At 36.9% G+C, this 15,762-nt stretch overlaps 1 protein-coding gene across 5 annotated transcripts in view; it reads right to left on the bottom strand.

The window, feature by feature from the left end:
• CACNA2D3 (calcium voltage-gated channel auxiliary subunit alpha2delta 3) overlaps positions 1–15,762 on the bottom strand; it is a 400,132-nt gene that overhangs the window by 1,104 nt on the left and 383,266 nt on the right. For all 5 annotated transcript variants that reach the window (XM_021532923.2, XM_021532931.3, XM_021532906.3 and 2 more), the window contains 2 exons: positions 1,004–1,116; positions 132–214 (listed from right to left, as the gene is read on the bottom strand). In XM_021532923.2, the coding sequence (XP_021388598.2) occupies positions 132–214; positions 1,004–1,116 (196 nt within the window). The remainder of the gene's footprint in view (positions 1–131; positions 215–1,003; positions 1,117–15,762) is intronic.

The raw sequence follows: 15,762 nt of genomic DNA, 5'->3' as shown, positions 1-15,762 counted from the left end.
TCCCTGACTACTGAGTCTTCTCAATATTTCCCAACATTTCATCTTAGAAGATACTTTTCCTACTAATTATTTTTAAAGAAATAAAAAAATTACCAGAATGCAAAAGAAAGGAAAAGCAGATAGCAACTTACTTCAGGGTGAAATCCATGACAAGATTCTGGGCGTCTTCTTATCTTCTGAGATTTTAACCATTCACATTTCAGGGATTCATTATGTGCAAGGCAGTTAAGGAGAGATGCTCTGAGCATTGAATTCTCATGGGACGTTTTGAAATGAGTACAGTGAAAATCTTTCAGCTTTCTTCCTCCTCATTAAAACCCCAAGGTGATATGTGTGGTCACCACAAGGAAAAGAAAGTGATTTTAGTGCTTTCCTCTCTGTGATCTGTGTTTTCAATTCTGTGTTTTCAATAGCACGTGTGCACTTACACTGCTGACCTGTCTTTTCATAAGTCTGCAATAAAAGCAGACTGCAGGTTGCTTTTGACAAATTCCAACTAATGGGAAAAAACTAATCCTGAACTACCTGAACTACAGGACAGCAAAAAATAGGAAGTGGAGCAAACAAAAAAATCAAGTAATATATTTATTTTGCTAAATTTTTGTAGATTTGGAAAGCAGTATTCTGAAACATTTTCAATGCTCCAGTCAAATCTTAAATAAAGCAGTATCTATGTCAAAGGGAGTTCTCTAAGTTCCAATCAGGTCCATCATTATAAGAAAATTACATACTTAGTGCCTAATTTGAAAGATGTTCAGCTGTCTAAAGATGACCATGACCTTATGCTACATAAGATGGAATTGTGCTTGCTTAACTCATATTGACTGTATAAAAAAGAAAAAAAAAATTAATTCTCATTGAAAAAATAGTGAGAACATATTCCCAGAAGGCTTAATTTCAATCAGCACATATAATGTCATGCAATGCAAGTTTTACATGATAAGAAATTTTTCAATATTTACATCTTGAATCTCTTCTGACCAGTTTGTAAATAAAAGGATATATCTTATTTCTATAGGTGCCATGGTAATTGGTGGGATAGAATCACAGAAGCATTCATTATCTACTACCACCATGAAGAGGTTGCTACTTGGGATCTGCTGGATAACAAAAGACCTGAAAATTAAAAAGAAAACAAATAACAGTGACATTATCAGCATTTCTGAGCCACTGGTTCTTGTTAGGAGTTTATCAGACATTTATGTATTTACAGTCTGGAACAGATCCACAACACTAATGAAGGTTCCTCTGTAGCCACACGCTGATAGCTCGCAGTCCCAAATTTGAGTCTCTACAGTTGTATCAGGGCCTTTGTGCACCCTGGGTCTTGCTTGAAGCAACAACAACTCCTGATCTCAGCTTCCATCTGTCCTCTTGAGAGCCATTTCATTACTGAGCCAACAAAACAGAGATTAGGCCCCAAATTTTCCACAGTGATTTATTTTAGAATAATGACTATCTGGTATAAATATGGTGATAACTCAGCACCACATTCAAATGAAGACAAAGTAGGCAACTCAAAGGGAGAGCAAAAAAATAAAGACATTTTTTGTAAGAAGGGAAGCACCCAGGGGAGACCAGGGAAGCATCCTGTGGGCACCAGTCAGTGATGCACAGAGTTTCAGTGAGCTGAACCCTTAAGCACTTACCAAAGAGAAAAAGGACAAAAGGCAGAGCCAGATAGACACTATATAGCCTTTCCTTTGAAACTCAGGACACAATACAAAGAATGGCTTTAAGGTCAGATCCAGTTCTTCATGAAATTTTGAAACAATCTGTTAGAATTTATACATCCTATCAGCATTGTATCAGCCATATAGAATATCACTGAAAGCTGGCAGCTCCAGGAATTAGGTGTTTTGCAGTGTGGTTGGCTGGTAGATGTACAGAATGCTAAGTGAGGGTTTGAGCACCAAGAAGATGTGGAGAGAAACATATTTTTCCTCAGACATCTTTCTTTAAAATACATATTGTCTTACTATAATAACTCCCTGCTTTTTCCAAAGATCACAGAAGATGAAATAGCAGAGAGGGCAGGGAATATTTAAACCTAGCCTAAGAAAAAAATTTGGAAAACTTACTACAAAAATGTTGCCAACGGAAAGATTAAATGCTTTTCAGTATTTTTTAAACTTACTGAACCTCCATTAAAATTACACTTAGAGTGATCTGCAATATGTTAACTTTATGTTTATACATGAAATATACATTTATGGCATAATGTAAAAGGCTGAACTTTATAAATGTACCTACCAAACAGCTGGAGCATGTAGCAAGACTGACATCATTGTAATGGAGCATCTGTGGCTTTGTGGATTTGTGTGTGGGAGAAATGGGGCCAAGAAAAGGAAAGGAGGAAAAATCTTTAGCAGGCAATAGCACCAAAATTGTACTGCATGAATTTCTCAAAACAGCTATGAATAAATCAAACAGTAAAGGATAGAAAAACTATTACTTTTATTGCCAGAAATTGGCACAATTTGCATTTTGTGCAGTCTGAAACTTATATTCATTTGTATCTTTGAAACTAGCTCAGAAAAGAACCTAATGGGCATAAAATGCTTTAACAATTAATTGGATGCTAAATGATTAATTTATTTTTGCTGAGAGGGAGTAATTACTCTTCCGTTTTACCCGTGGTGTGCCCAAATTCAAGCCCTTTTGTTATACCCCTTTCCGTGAGCCTCCAGGTGAACACCAAAACCTGTGGAAAGCAGCCAGGTTTAAAGGTGCTGGGCAATTTCCCATTCTGATTCTTTTTTCACCCACTCTGAGGTGCCATAAGGGCTGTGCAGTATAAGGCTATTCCTTCCTCAGGCTAGAGAGGGGGGAAGAAAAATTCCCATCACATCTTACAGACCTACAGTTTCTGTACAAACTTCTAGTACAGAAGTCTGTGAAGTGTCTAAGGTTATGGTGGCTGTCACAGAGCAATTAAGAACTATAAAACATTGAAAATTTTGCTCATTGTGGCATTTTTTCCCTTAGTGCATAATAACAATTAATATCTTGAAAAGTGAAACAATGGCTTCTCATCCTCCCACTAGAAGTGATTTTAAAAGTGATTTCTTACATCAAGCAGTATATGGATGTTTCCCTTACACAATTCTCAAATTGTGTAAGGGAATTTGAGAAATGTGCAATTTCATTTGAGAAATCTGCAAATGAAGTTGTAAAGCCAACATAACAACAATTGAAGACAGAGAATTCAAGACCAAGATTGAGCTGAGAAAATAAATAAGGTCATTTTAGCTTTCTTTTCTATTAATAGTTTGCACAAACAAAATATACCTCTTTCAGCTGCTGTAATTTAAGATCATTTCACAGTCATGAGATATTCCTACCCTCACCAGATCAGTGGCAAAGAAGTTTGTGCCAGTCGTACCCACCACAGTTGCTGTGTGACTATTCAGACAATTCACATGGCACTGCTTCCATGCCCAAAGTGGATAAAGCACACAATCATCCCAGCAGCAGCTCTGCTCTTTGAGACCAGCCTTCAGTTCCCATGGTGACATGCATATGCATCTTTGAAATTCATTTTGAACATTCATGCCAGTAAGTCTCAGGAACCAAACATTCAGAGAAAACAAAAGGTGCACAAACACAGTCAGACCAAAGCCTTTCAGAGACTGAGACATTCCACCAAAATACTTCACTGTGCACGCCAAGGCTCTGTTGCAAGGGAGAAAAACCTTCAGCAAACAGGTTCCATGGCTGCAGTGAGAAATGAAGTCGCTGACAAAGTAGGGAAAATGGTATTATCTTTTTGTGAGATCCACTGTGAGTCTCTAAAGGTTCTCTTACAAAAACCATTTCTGAACACCTGCTGGCTTAAGCTGGCATTTGTGTCCCTGGTAATATGGAAACCAACTCTCAAGGACTGAATAAGGGCTTTGGCTGAACTTTATTGCTGCTTTAACAATCCAAAGAAAGTCTATGTTTAAGTGCCTTATTATTATGGAGAATGTTTCACATTTAAAGGATAAAGGTCTTTTTGTTTTAAGTAGTGTAAAACTTTTGATTTGAATCCTTTTCGTCCACAGCAGTATCATCACCATCATTCAGTAGGGGCAGCACAGGAAGAGACTTACATATAACTCCAAATATCAAACAGACTAAACTGTTGGGGTTCCTGTAGAAGCTACATTGAGTCAATAACAAGCTTATTAATAATTTCTCCTCCATCTTTCAACCACTGAGGAACTAGCTTGGTTTATTTGATGTGCAGGTTCAGAGACTTAAAAGAGACCTGAAAACAAACTGTTTCTTGACTTTGTGGGGAAGGTGAGGAAGGAAGAAATCTAATACTTGAAAGAGGTAGACAGAGAGGGAGGAAGAAAATCTAGTTATGCCCAACTATTTTGTTAATGAAGAAAAAAATAACAACAGGGAATAAGTCTGCAAGGAACTCTGTATTTTGAGTCAGAGTGTTACATGACGGTTTTATCATGTTGCACATACAGTATCTATTTCTTTTTTAACCTCTTTTGGTTTTGGTCTATATTAAAAAATGTGTAAAATAAGATGAAAATTGATTTGGGGAAAAAAAAAACTTAATGTTTTAATTGGAAGTAGAAAATTTTTGTTCAAAAAGCAATACTTATTAATCTGTTCCTTGAAAATTAATTTTTCATTGTGCAATCATAAAGAAAGTGACTTGGACTGCAAGTACTGCTGTGTTCATAATTATATTTGGTAGTCATTCTTCTGAAGGCATGATAAGAAAGCACACTTTTAATGCGTGCCTGGTAGCTAAATGACTCTTCCCAGAGATAATCAGCTCTAACTGCTTCAGACACCCTGTAACTTGCATCACAACAGCGCTGTAGTGCAAATTATGTGATGAGCTGCCTTTGAGCACGTAACTCAGGTTCGTGCACTAGAAGGGTGAGCACCTCCAACTCTGGCCATGCTGAGACTCAGACTATTTAAGAATAATTCTGGGCAGGAGCTTGGCTTTGGGAATCTGAGTCATCCTCTGCAGGAGGGTCCTTCTCTCTGACATGGACAGTGATCCTGCAGAGAAATGCATCCTGAAACATGAAGCTCAGTGTGGGCTACAACACCTGTTCTTAGAGAGCCAGCATATTACATACAAATCTGATTTGTTAGGGTTTTTTTGCTTTGTTTGTTGGGTGGTTTTTTTGTTGTTGTTTAAATTTAAATTGGAATATCTCCCTTTTATTTGTATATGTAAAAGTCTAAAAGTCTTTAAAGAGTTATATATTCTATTGTTAAAATAATTTCTTCCCCAGACTATGTTTAAAAAAAAACCCAAACAAATCAAAACCCCCAACCTAATTCCCAAAATTCACATTATGAGAATCGCTTTCTTCTGTAAGGAGAAATAATTAGCATATATACAGTCCAGAAGCAGGGACTGAGCTGACACTACCCTTGCAGCACTGCCTCCTCTCCACACTTCTTTCTCTTTCATCTTTGTGTCTCTGAACCCCTGGGTGGAAAAGTGTTTGAGGGAACTGGGAGAAGGACAAACCTCTCTGGAAAAGAAGGAAGATGTTCCAGGATGGAGGAAAGGACGGGACGACAGGACAAGCAGTGACAGTGCCCTGTGGGAAAGGATCTAGGGAAGCAGCTTTGCTGCTGCTGCAGGAGGTGGCTTTGCCATGAGGACTCTGCAGTCTGTCTCCTTAGGGATTTTGGAGCATTTCCCATGTTGATGGAAGCAGGCCCAGCAGGAGCAAGGCAGAGCTGTGCCCTTTCTCCTTCCTGGCTGCTCTATCTCCTGACAGACCAAGTCCTGCTCAGTGGCCAACTTGCAGATCACACACTTCTGTGGGTCATTGATTTCCCTTTTTAATGCAGGCCACTGCTTCACTGCAAATACCTCAATCATACGGTCCAAAATCTGTATGTGGCAGGCTTAACACCTTGTCTCTGAAATGCTGTTGGCTTCCCCTTTGCCTTCCTAGCATAGCTGGATCAATAACAGGCAAAGCTAAGGTAATTCTATTTCAGACCTACCAGAGATGTGTCTCATCCAGCTAAGCAAACCTAACCTTTAAGTTGTTTACCCTCCACCATTTGACTACAGCATCTGCTCTTAAAGGAAATCAATATTACAGTTGAGCAGTTCAGTCTCTGTGTTTCCATGCAGGAGAGGTAATCCATTTCCTTGTCCACTGCTGTTAAACGTTGGACAGGATATAAACTGGACACAGACATGAGATTTCCCTGCTAATGAGCAGCCACTTCCACAGCCCCAGCACAGTGAATCTTAGGGAAACTGGTTCAACTCAGCATATTTTTTACAGTGGGCCAGGCAGCTGTAAGAGAGGACACAGTGATAATGTGTTGTTCAGACTGAGGATCCCAAACACCACCATTTCTTGGTCATTTGCACTGAACTATTTTCCTTTTCTTGGCCTGCAGCCCTGCTGCCATTAGCTCTGGTGGCTACTGACACTGCTACAAGACTTGTTTCAGCGAAAAAGAATGGCAGGGAACCTCCTGAGAGCATTCAGAATTCTCTGATTTTCAGATCCATGGCCCCCTATTTTCTTCAAACAGCTGCAAAGGCTGAAAAGTGTTGGAAGGAACAGAACTAATGTCAAGCAGCGTGGAACTCAAAAGACACAGGATAAAACTATGCTTGTGGGACCAGAACATTTAGAAAGAATATCTTCTCATTACACTGAAGAATGGAAGATATTTCTTTGTAATTTGGGCAGAATTTGAACATAACAACAACACTAAAAGCAATTAAACTTGTTTAAAAACAATGCTGTGTGTTTCCTGTTGAAATTCTTTTTTTTCTCACAGAAATACTTCATTATTGCACTTTAATTTAAAAAAGCCTTGTTCATAAGTAATAATTGCTGATCTAGATGATGTATTTTATAATCAATATTCTATTTTAATTTTACAAAAATACCCTGCTGTTATATCTGTCCCTACAAAACAGACACTCTGCAGCAGAATATGTGGTCATGACAAACACATGGCTTAGGCAGGATTTTAGTAATATAAGTATTGAAATCACTGTTCGGATTCACTTGTAATTCCATGCTCAGGAGGTTTAGCAGCCTGATTTAAGAGCAAAAAAATCCATGTATGTATTTTCAATTTTTTTCCTTAATGACCACTGGAACACTATTATTATCGTTTAATGTCATAGTGATGACCATGGGACTTAAAATCAAATTATGAGTTGAATATCAGAGTATTGTGTCTGCAAATGTCCCTCCTGCACATACATAATCATATCAATCATTTTCATGTGACAGTAGAAAAGATCCTTTTAATACCACTTGTTTGCTCAGGCAGACAAATCCTACAAAGCATGGAAGAATTTCACTTTGCGTAGTTTGAACTGAAATAAACATAGGGCAATATTTTCAAATTGGCAACCTAAACAAATGCACAAAGGAAGAGCCTAATTTTCCATGGAACTCAGCTTAGATAGCCCTCAGTGACCACTCTGGCTCTTCAGCATCACTGTAAACTCAGCCTTTTCCTCCTGGGTGTTTCAATGTATTTTTTGCCTGCAAACCTCCATTAATGAACTTGGAGTATTTTGGATTAAGATGAGTTGTAACTTTGGGATTACATTACACATCTGTCAAATGTGATCTTTCCTATATTTTAGAGAAAAAAAATACCAGCATGAGGGCAGAGCAAATGGAAAATATTGTGCACGCTGCACTCAAATATGTGTTACTCACAAAACTGTTGGTTGCAAATGTTCAACCCTAATGGTCTGGAACAAACTTTAAGCATTCAACTGAAGTGCAGATATCCACTTTGCTGTTTCCCAACTCCTATCATGTGCTTTCCAGGCTGCTGGCCACATTTCCAACCCACATCTCCCTTGCTTATCACATTTTTGCAATGAATGAATGAAATGTTTATATCACAGTCAAGTTGTGCTACTTGTTTTTTGTGTTTTTTCATGGTTTTTCTTTCCAAATAAACGATGATAGAGAATGAAATATTTAATGCAATTTGTAAAAATTACATATATGCCAATAACAACATTTCTGGGAGCTGGAGCAGTATATAAAAAAATAGCTAATGGTTCTCTCACATGAAAAGCAGCAGATAAACTTCCAGCCTCAGGCTTGAAATTGGATCCTGACCTCATGCTAGCAAAGTATTGCCACCACATACAGCCTGACTGACTGTAGTGCAATTTGGTATCAGTGCAAAGATACTAAGGGCAAAGTTTAGCACTGAGGATTTAGGTGAGCAGTGTCATCCTCCCACTCCTGTGCTGCTGAGTGCTCAGAGCCCCACAGAGCTGTGCCATGGCTGGAAACCCCTCGGCTTCAGACAGGATCCCCAGCAGTGCCCATCCTCACCCACTCCCCACCAGGAGGGGATTCTTAATTAACTGATGCTCAGACAAGAGTACTTGACCAACTGCGTGTTAGGAATGCTGCAAACATCCAAAAACTTAGTTTACAGCCTTTAGGATGACAGAAGATGCTCAGTGTAGTGAGGCATTGGACTGTTTGTGACCCTTCTAGTGCAGCCACCTTTCCATACGAGGGGTAGGATAATGAAGAGCTTGACCTCCAGCTTTAAAATGTACTGGCATTTTTTTTTTTTTTTCCAAAGAAATCAAGACCAGAAATCCAACAAACTTTAAACATTTGCCAGCATTCAGACCTCTGAACAAACTCAAGCTGAGTATGTCATGCATGGGTCTCCACAAGCAGGGTGTGTACCTGGTTCTGTGCTCACTGTGACCAACAGAGGAGACACAGTGACTGCACAAAGCAAATAATATCAGAGGTCTCCTAAAGAATTCTTCTTTTGGCAGTGACACCTGCTTAACAAGACCACAACAGAGAGGTCAGGGAAGATATCCAGGCTGAAAAATGCAGGTCCACTACAGCATGTTAGCAAATATGCTTTTTTAGCAGTTCTTTAGCTCCATACAAGTAGCTGTGGTTTGTATTGAGAGACATCTCAGATTGTGTTTTTTAAAATGCTATATGATTTCTAAGTTAGGTTCTAAATATAACTTTAAGATTAAAAAGCAAGTTGATAAATTCTGGTTTACAAAAGCTCACAGATATCATATGACATTGTAAAAGTAACATTTAATTGCAAGAATTGGTAACTACTCTTTTCCAGAACTTAGGTCAAGTCTCATCAACAATATGACTCTATCAAGGAGCTGCACAACAAAAATTGAAGTATAAAAAGCAGAAATGACCAAGAGATTCACATTAAAAGAGTAATAAATCCTGGAGCTAAACTCCTCATTGGATGTGTCCAGTGTGTTTTGCAAACATGTTGTTAATTTATTTCTGTTAACATAAACTTTAGCAATGATTGAGAAGGTCACATCTGAAAGACTCAAGCACACTATGTGCCATCTTTTCTATAGTCAGCTAAAACTCTGTATTATTTTATATAATATACAAATGTTCCTTGCATGTCTCTGAAATCTTAACATTCATGCTGTTTTACTAAGTTAAAGGTTTTAAAATATTCATTAAGCTATCCCGAACCCTTTAAAAAGGAAACTGCTCCATGTAAAGATGTCTAAACCATGTTTGCATTGTTTTATATCTGCCCATAATATGAATATATTACAAACTAAAATTAATGTTCCAGTATTACCAATTCTTCACAACTGCCTGGCTTTAAAAATTCATCACAACATTTCTCAATTTCAATCATTTTTTCCTATCCCAAGCCATTGTTAATAAAAATAATATATATTACTACTGAGCTGTATACATTATGGCATACATACAACTTTTTAAAATATTTTTAAACTTTTTAAATTTGTCATTACAAAGCATCCTTTCATTGTATCAGCTACTATTGTTTCATTAATATTTATTAATGCTTGTTCAAAATGTAGCTACTATTGTTTCATTAATATTTATTAATGCTTGTTCAAAATGTAACTTTTAAGTAGATAATGATTTATATTTTAATTGAGTACTGATTTTAACTTTGAAAAGTAAATGGGTGCAGATCATCGCATTCCCCTGCAGAGGTTTTATTGGAAGTGAGGATTTAAGAGAAAGAATGCACATCTCATCCTACTGGTGAGAGAAAGCCTGTAGCCAAACTTCATTTTCACCAAAAATTCCAAGATTTTACAGTTCTTACAGAGGGAGACATAGGGTGGCAATCTGTGTACAAACAACTAAAATGCTTAAGAATTCAGCAAGCATACTAAAAATGTTCTAGGAAAAAAAAAAAAAACAAAAACAAAAACAAAAAAAAAAACACCAAAAAAACCCAAACAACAAAATCCTCAAGCAAACAGAAATTCTCCAGCCTTGAAAACTGTTCAAGGGATTGTTAAACTGATGACTGGCAGGCACAGACCTGCCTGGTAACTTAGATATGTCTTGCCCTATTATTTTATATACCTTTTTTCTTAAATGAAAATAGTAATTTACAGTGTTTCCTGAACTGGTAATTCAAAATATACATTATCAAAGGGTAGAATTAAATTGCCCATACAGTGACTTTAAATTACACCTGCATGACAAACATTGTAATCACTAGTGCCTTTGAAGTGAAGAGAAAGTTATTTAGCCTGCAAGTGGAGAAGTGTGGGTAACACACAATATAACATTTTAAGCTAAGTATAAAGACCTTTAATAAACAATTCTAGCAGTTTAAATTGCATAATTTGATACTTTTTACAAGGAAAGAACAAGGAAATGTATTTTTGGGTCTTGTAGAGTTTTGGGGTTTTGGCTAAAATAAGTTTCTAGAAATACTGATGTTGTCTCAAATTTAAAGACTTTTAACAGCCATAAGTATTCTTCAAGTCTGGAAGATCTACTTTTCAAAAGAGAAGTGCAAGATAATTCCATATACTTATATTGTGATCCTTGAGACTTCAACAAGGAACCATTGAGGCATGCAAAATACAGTGTTTCCCTTGAAGATATTCCTTTAGTTCCATGCACATCTAAGCAAGCCCTCAGAAATCAAGGTCTGCTCAGCACTATGAAGAGCATCCTGAGCAGTTTGGCTGCAGCACACCTGTGACCCAGCATGGGCACGGGTCCAAACCAAGTGCCACTGTGGGTACCGGGCATGGCAAAAACACACAAGGCTCAACCAAGGGTGGGGAAATAGAGACAGCATTTCCCTCAGGATCGTAAAAGGCTGATACAGTAAAAAAGAATACAATCCAAAATGCCTTCTAGAAGACTAACTATAATTTAATGCCCAAGGACAGACACAGGAACATTCGGATACACATCGATAGAGCGCTGAAAGAGAAGAAATTGGCCCTGGATGCTTTGGCTGGTTTATGTAGCAAGCTGGTTTGTTTAGAAGTAAACTAACTACATCTGAAAAGGCAAATGATTATTTATTTCATGGGAAATTGAACTGTGTATTTATTTTCACATTTTAAACATGATCAAGTACAGCAGTTTGGCAAGCCTCTACTGAGAAAGAAATGCGGAAATATTTTAGTAAATGGTGGTATGTCTCGAGATTAAGTGGCTTTTAAAAACCATTTCCATTTTAACTTCTGCAGATTGCACTGCTCCTGACATTAATACACTCATGACCTGAGCACTCTGCGTCTCATTTCTGTTGTTATTTATTTGTTAGTGCCAAATCTGTACATTTAGTGGACAAGTCTGAAATTTGCAATGATAAATCCACATGAAGGGTTCAATGTCATTGCCATCTACCTCTTTTATTGACAATAAATGTAATTCAATGCCTATTCTATGAGAAAGCAAGAGAAACAATTTGGTTTCTTGATGGTTTTCCTTGTTAACTTAATGTCTGCTTACTAACATTCTATTGGGACAAATAGATGATACGTGGGATAGTGTTTATTCAAATAAGTAGTTCCTATGCATTTTAACAGGAATTTACATGTAATGCCCAGCAAGGTAAGGTAAATGTAATCATCTTTCATATCTGGCATAATTAAAACATGCATAAATCTTTCCGAGGGTTAGGATGATTGTACCTAAATGCTTCCTTGCTTCCCTAGTGACAATATGGCTTTCTTATATTTACTTTCCTCTTTGTGTCTTAAGATTGTGAACAAAGGTTCAACTGGAAGCAAAACAGTTTCTTTGGGGTTTTGGTATTGACCTTGTAGACCTATGAGCACTGCAATTAAAAGTGAAGGGGGATTTTTTGGAAGTAAGGCCAGATTTTTGATCTTCATCCAAGTCCAATATGTCATCACACATGAACAGGAGAGGTTAAAAGGGCAAATTTTTAAGCATTTGACTGTGCAACTGCTGCCTAATCTGTATACCCACAGTTTTTACAGTGAACTCACAAATTTGGCAACTATGCACTCAACTGGTGCAGCTTTGAAATTTTAACATATATGCTTATAGTATAAATAGTCCGATGATTAAATTGCTATACTAACCTTCATAGCAGTTATAGCTGAAATTAATGGTATTTTCCTAAATGAAGCTAAATGAAAACATTTGAATTTTCATGCATAGATGAGATTTGCAATTAGACAAAAACATTTTTGTTTGTTCTACAAAGAGATGGGAGTATATACAAAGAAGACTGGCAAACATTTTCTAATCTTAACAGCCATCATCAATTCTATTTTATAACAACTTTGACATTTTAAGGATTCTTTTCCTAGACACTATAAGTGCAACTAAAATTTGTTATGATGAGATCCCCAGAAGGCAAAAACTGGTGAGGTACCCAGTGAGCATTGCTGAATAACAATAGTCTAAAACTTCAACCTCGATGTCTAATCAGAAACTCATCTCTGAGCAGCACACCACCTTTAAAGCCCATACCAAGTACATCTGTCATTAGTGTAGTTCTGACTCCACAGAAATAGTGCCAGTTGAGACTGATACAGAAAAAATATTTCTCTTTAGCAATTAACTACTTTCAACGTTGAGGCTGTGATAGAACAGTCTATGATCTAAATTTTCAGAAGTAATGGGGTTTATTTTTTATTAGTTTTTTTCTGCTATAAAAAGGAATAGATTACTGGGAAATATTAAACCATTTCAGATTTTTCAAAAAATCCCAGTTTTTCTCTCTTGTTGACAGTGCTTAGAAAATGTGGGCTGACTTGTTTTTGATTGCTGTTTAAATAACAGATTAATTTAATAATCACTGGGATATTGAATAACAACAAATTATGGGGTGGGACAGCCAAACCCTGACCCTAATGACATTCTTATGTTAATTCTTATTTTCTTTTAGGCTCCTGCTTTCTTAATAAAACCTATATTTTTAAAGATCTTTTTTAAACGTTGCAATTTATCCCAAAGTCGTTTGCTTGTAAGAGATAAGTTTACATATAGAAAGTGCATTTTATATGTCTGTGTATATTTAGTGCCTGACTCCAAGCCTGCTCAAGTGTATAGGTGTCCTTCCATTGAATGAGCTCCCAGAGAAGGCTGTAAATGTGAGCCAATTATTAAAAAAGTAATTAGCAGGTAGTCCTTTCTACTGTGTGATTTATTTTAGGATATTTCAATTTAAATCCAAATGCCCATGATTAAATTTATGATTGGAAATGTTTATGAATTTTCATTACTGCAGTTGGTAACTGTCCCTCTGTGCATGGGCAGAGTATTTCTACAAGATCAGTAACAGACACCCACAACAGAATAAAACTGAGCCTCTGCCCCTCACCCTGTGACCTTGCCGGCTATGACTGTGACTTTGTTAGCAAAACCACAGAATTTGTGTCCCAAAATGTCTTATCTAAGTAACATTATATGGTTTCAATTAACATCAGTCATCATTTTTACTTCTACTAAGAGACTGTTTTTAGTCTCCTTTTTCAGACAAGGGCTCTATAGTACTGCCTGGCATTGCAGGAACAAAAGCCAGGGACTGGGGTATCTTTTGACACAAACTTGCTTAAATCAGAGTATTTGCACAACTTTTGTCTGCAAACCTCTTCACAATATACTGACTTTTCTAATGTCTTTCAAGTAGTTTTTCAGTATTTGACGGGGTGCATAATCAGGTAAATATTTACACATCTTCTCATATTTGCAATAAATATTTGCAATTATGTATCACAGATGAACCTATAACATGATCCAAGGAGGACACAGAAAACAATCCCCACTGGCTCAAAGTGATGCTGTGCAGGTTAAGCAGCGGACACAGGGTCAGCTCCAGACTTACTGCATAAAAGATTGAATCTGAATTTTGACTGATTGATCCCATCATTCTTAAATTACAAATATTAAGCAATACACTTGCTTGTAAAAATATTTATTGGTACTGAGGCTATGAAACAGAAAACTGGGTCAGAAGATGTAGGTCTACAAAGGACTTTGGGTCAAATTCCTTAGCTGTCCTGCGGGAAAGTGTCCTGGGTTATAACAAAAATATTTGGAATCCAATGAAGTCTGCAATCTTAGATGCAATTTGTAGATTGTTAATGACAGTGGGTAAACGGTATAATGAACAACTTTCCCATGAGAATCTAATAGTTCTTCTGGATTATTTCTTTAGGTTTTGCCATTGTTTGTGGAGAAAAATAATGGGTGCCTTGAGATCAGTTTGCAACTTACAGGGTTTTCTTTTATTTTTTTTTCCACTGCGGAACACAAAATGTTTTTCTATGAAAAAGATCTTAGTGCATTATTTTTGAAATACTATAATTTTCACTAAACTCAGTTTCCAACTTGGTGCATTCCAAGTATTGCAGAATTGTATTATTTTTGAAACTTATTTCTTTTGACCTGAAGTTACCTAGGAACACAGACTAAAATCTGCATTCCTTTGAGAAAACTTAGTCCTGTTAAATTAATCTTCTTTGCATGGAATCATGTCTGTTTGCAATATTTAAACAGAATCATACAATGGTTATGGTTTGAAGAAATCTTAAAAACCATCTGGTTCCAGCCCCCCTGCCAGGGCAGGGACACCTTCCACCAGACCAGGGTGCTGAAAACCCCATCCAACCTGGCCTGGAACACCTCCAGGACTGCATGATAATTTGTTGCACAACTTCTCAGTAACCTTCTGTTAAATTATCACAAAAAACCGGCTGCTTAAGTTCTACAATGCTGGCACAAAGCACTCACAGCAGTGTAACCTTCATTGTATTCAATATGTCAAGTGGAAAAATCACGGCTTGATTTTGTTGAGCTTGTACTTTTCAGGCAGTGGGACCCATTGTTGCACTTAAAGGGTTCCAGAGCATCAATTTACAAAGCACTCTCATACTTCTATTCCACAAAGCCATATAAAACCAATTATTCATACTAGACATTAACAATTTCCTTCTACTTAAAAGTTGGTCAGTAGTAAATGAAAAGTGAATATTAGCACTTAAAATTTATCTGCAATGTACTTACTCCTGTTTCCTGTTTTAAAGTAATGAAAATATCAAGGAGAAAATTTAGAAGTCCAGAAGCATACCTATTGACTTCAAAGTAAAATTTTCACCTTTATTTGCTAATTGCATATTGATTTAGCCTGGAAAGCACGAGCTGTAACAATTTTTGTTTGACTTATAAATTCTTCCTGACATTTATATTGATAGACAAATTATTGCTGTAAATACTATTCTCCCTGGTGATGACAACCTCTCAGCATAAAGCAAATCCAATTAAGAGACATCAAAGTACAGAAATTTGCATAAGCAATACCTATGTAATTTCACAATTAAAATCAACCAGAACTACAGTCAAAATGCCACAGAACATGGGCACCGAATGCAGAGAAAACACATTTTCAGTGTGAAAGAAGAAAGCTAGACTGAAATCTTTCTCTTCTTTTAGCTCTATAACAGATGAGTACAGGAGCACTGGTAGAAATGACATTACA

Source organism: Lonchura striata, chromosome 12 (genome assembly GCF_046129695.1).
Source record: "Lonchura striata isolate bLonStr1 chromosome 12, bLonStr1.mat, whole genome shotgun sequence".
NCBI lineage: Eukaryota > Metazoa > Chordata > Aves > Passeriformes > Estrildidae > Lonchura > Lonchura striata.
Note: the sequence above shows the minus strand (reverse complement) of the source record. Positions and strands in the feature narration are given on the sequence as shown.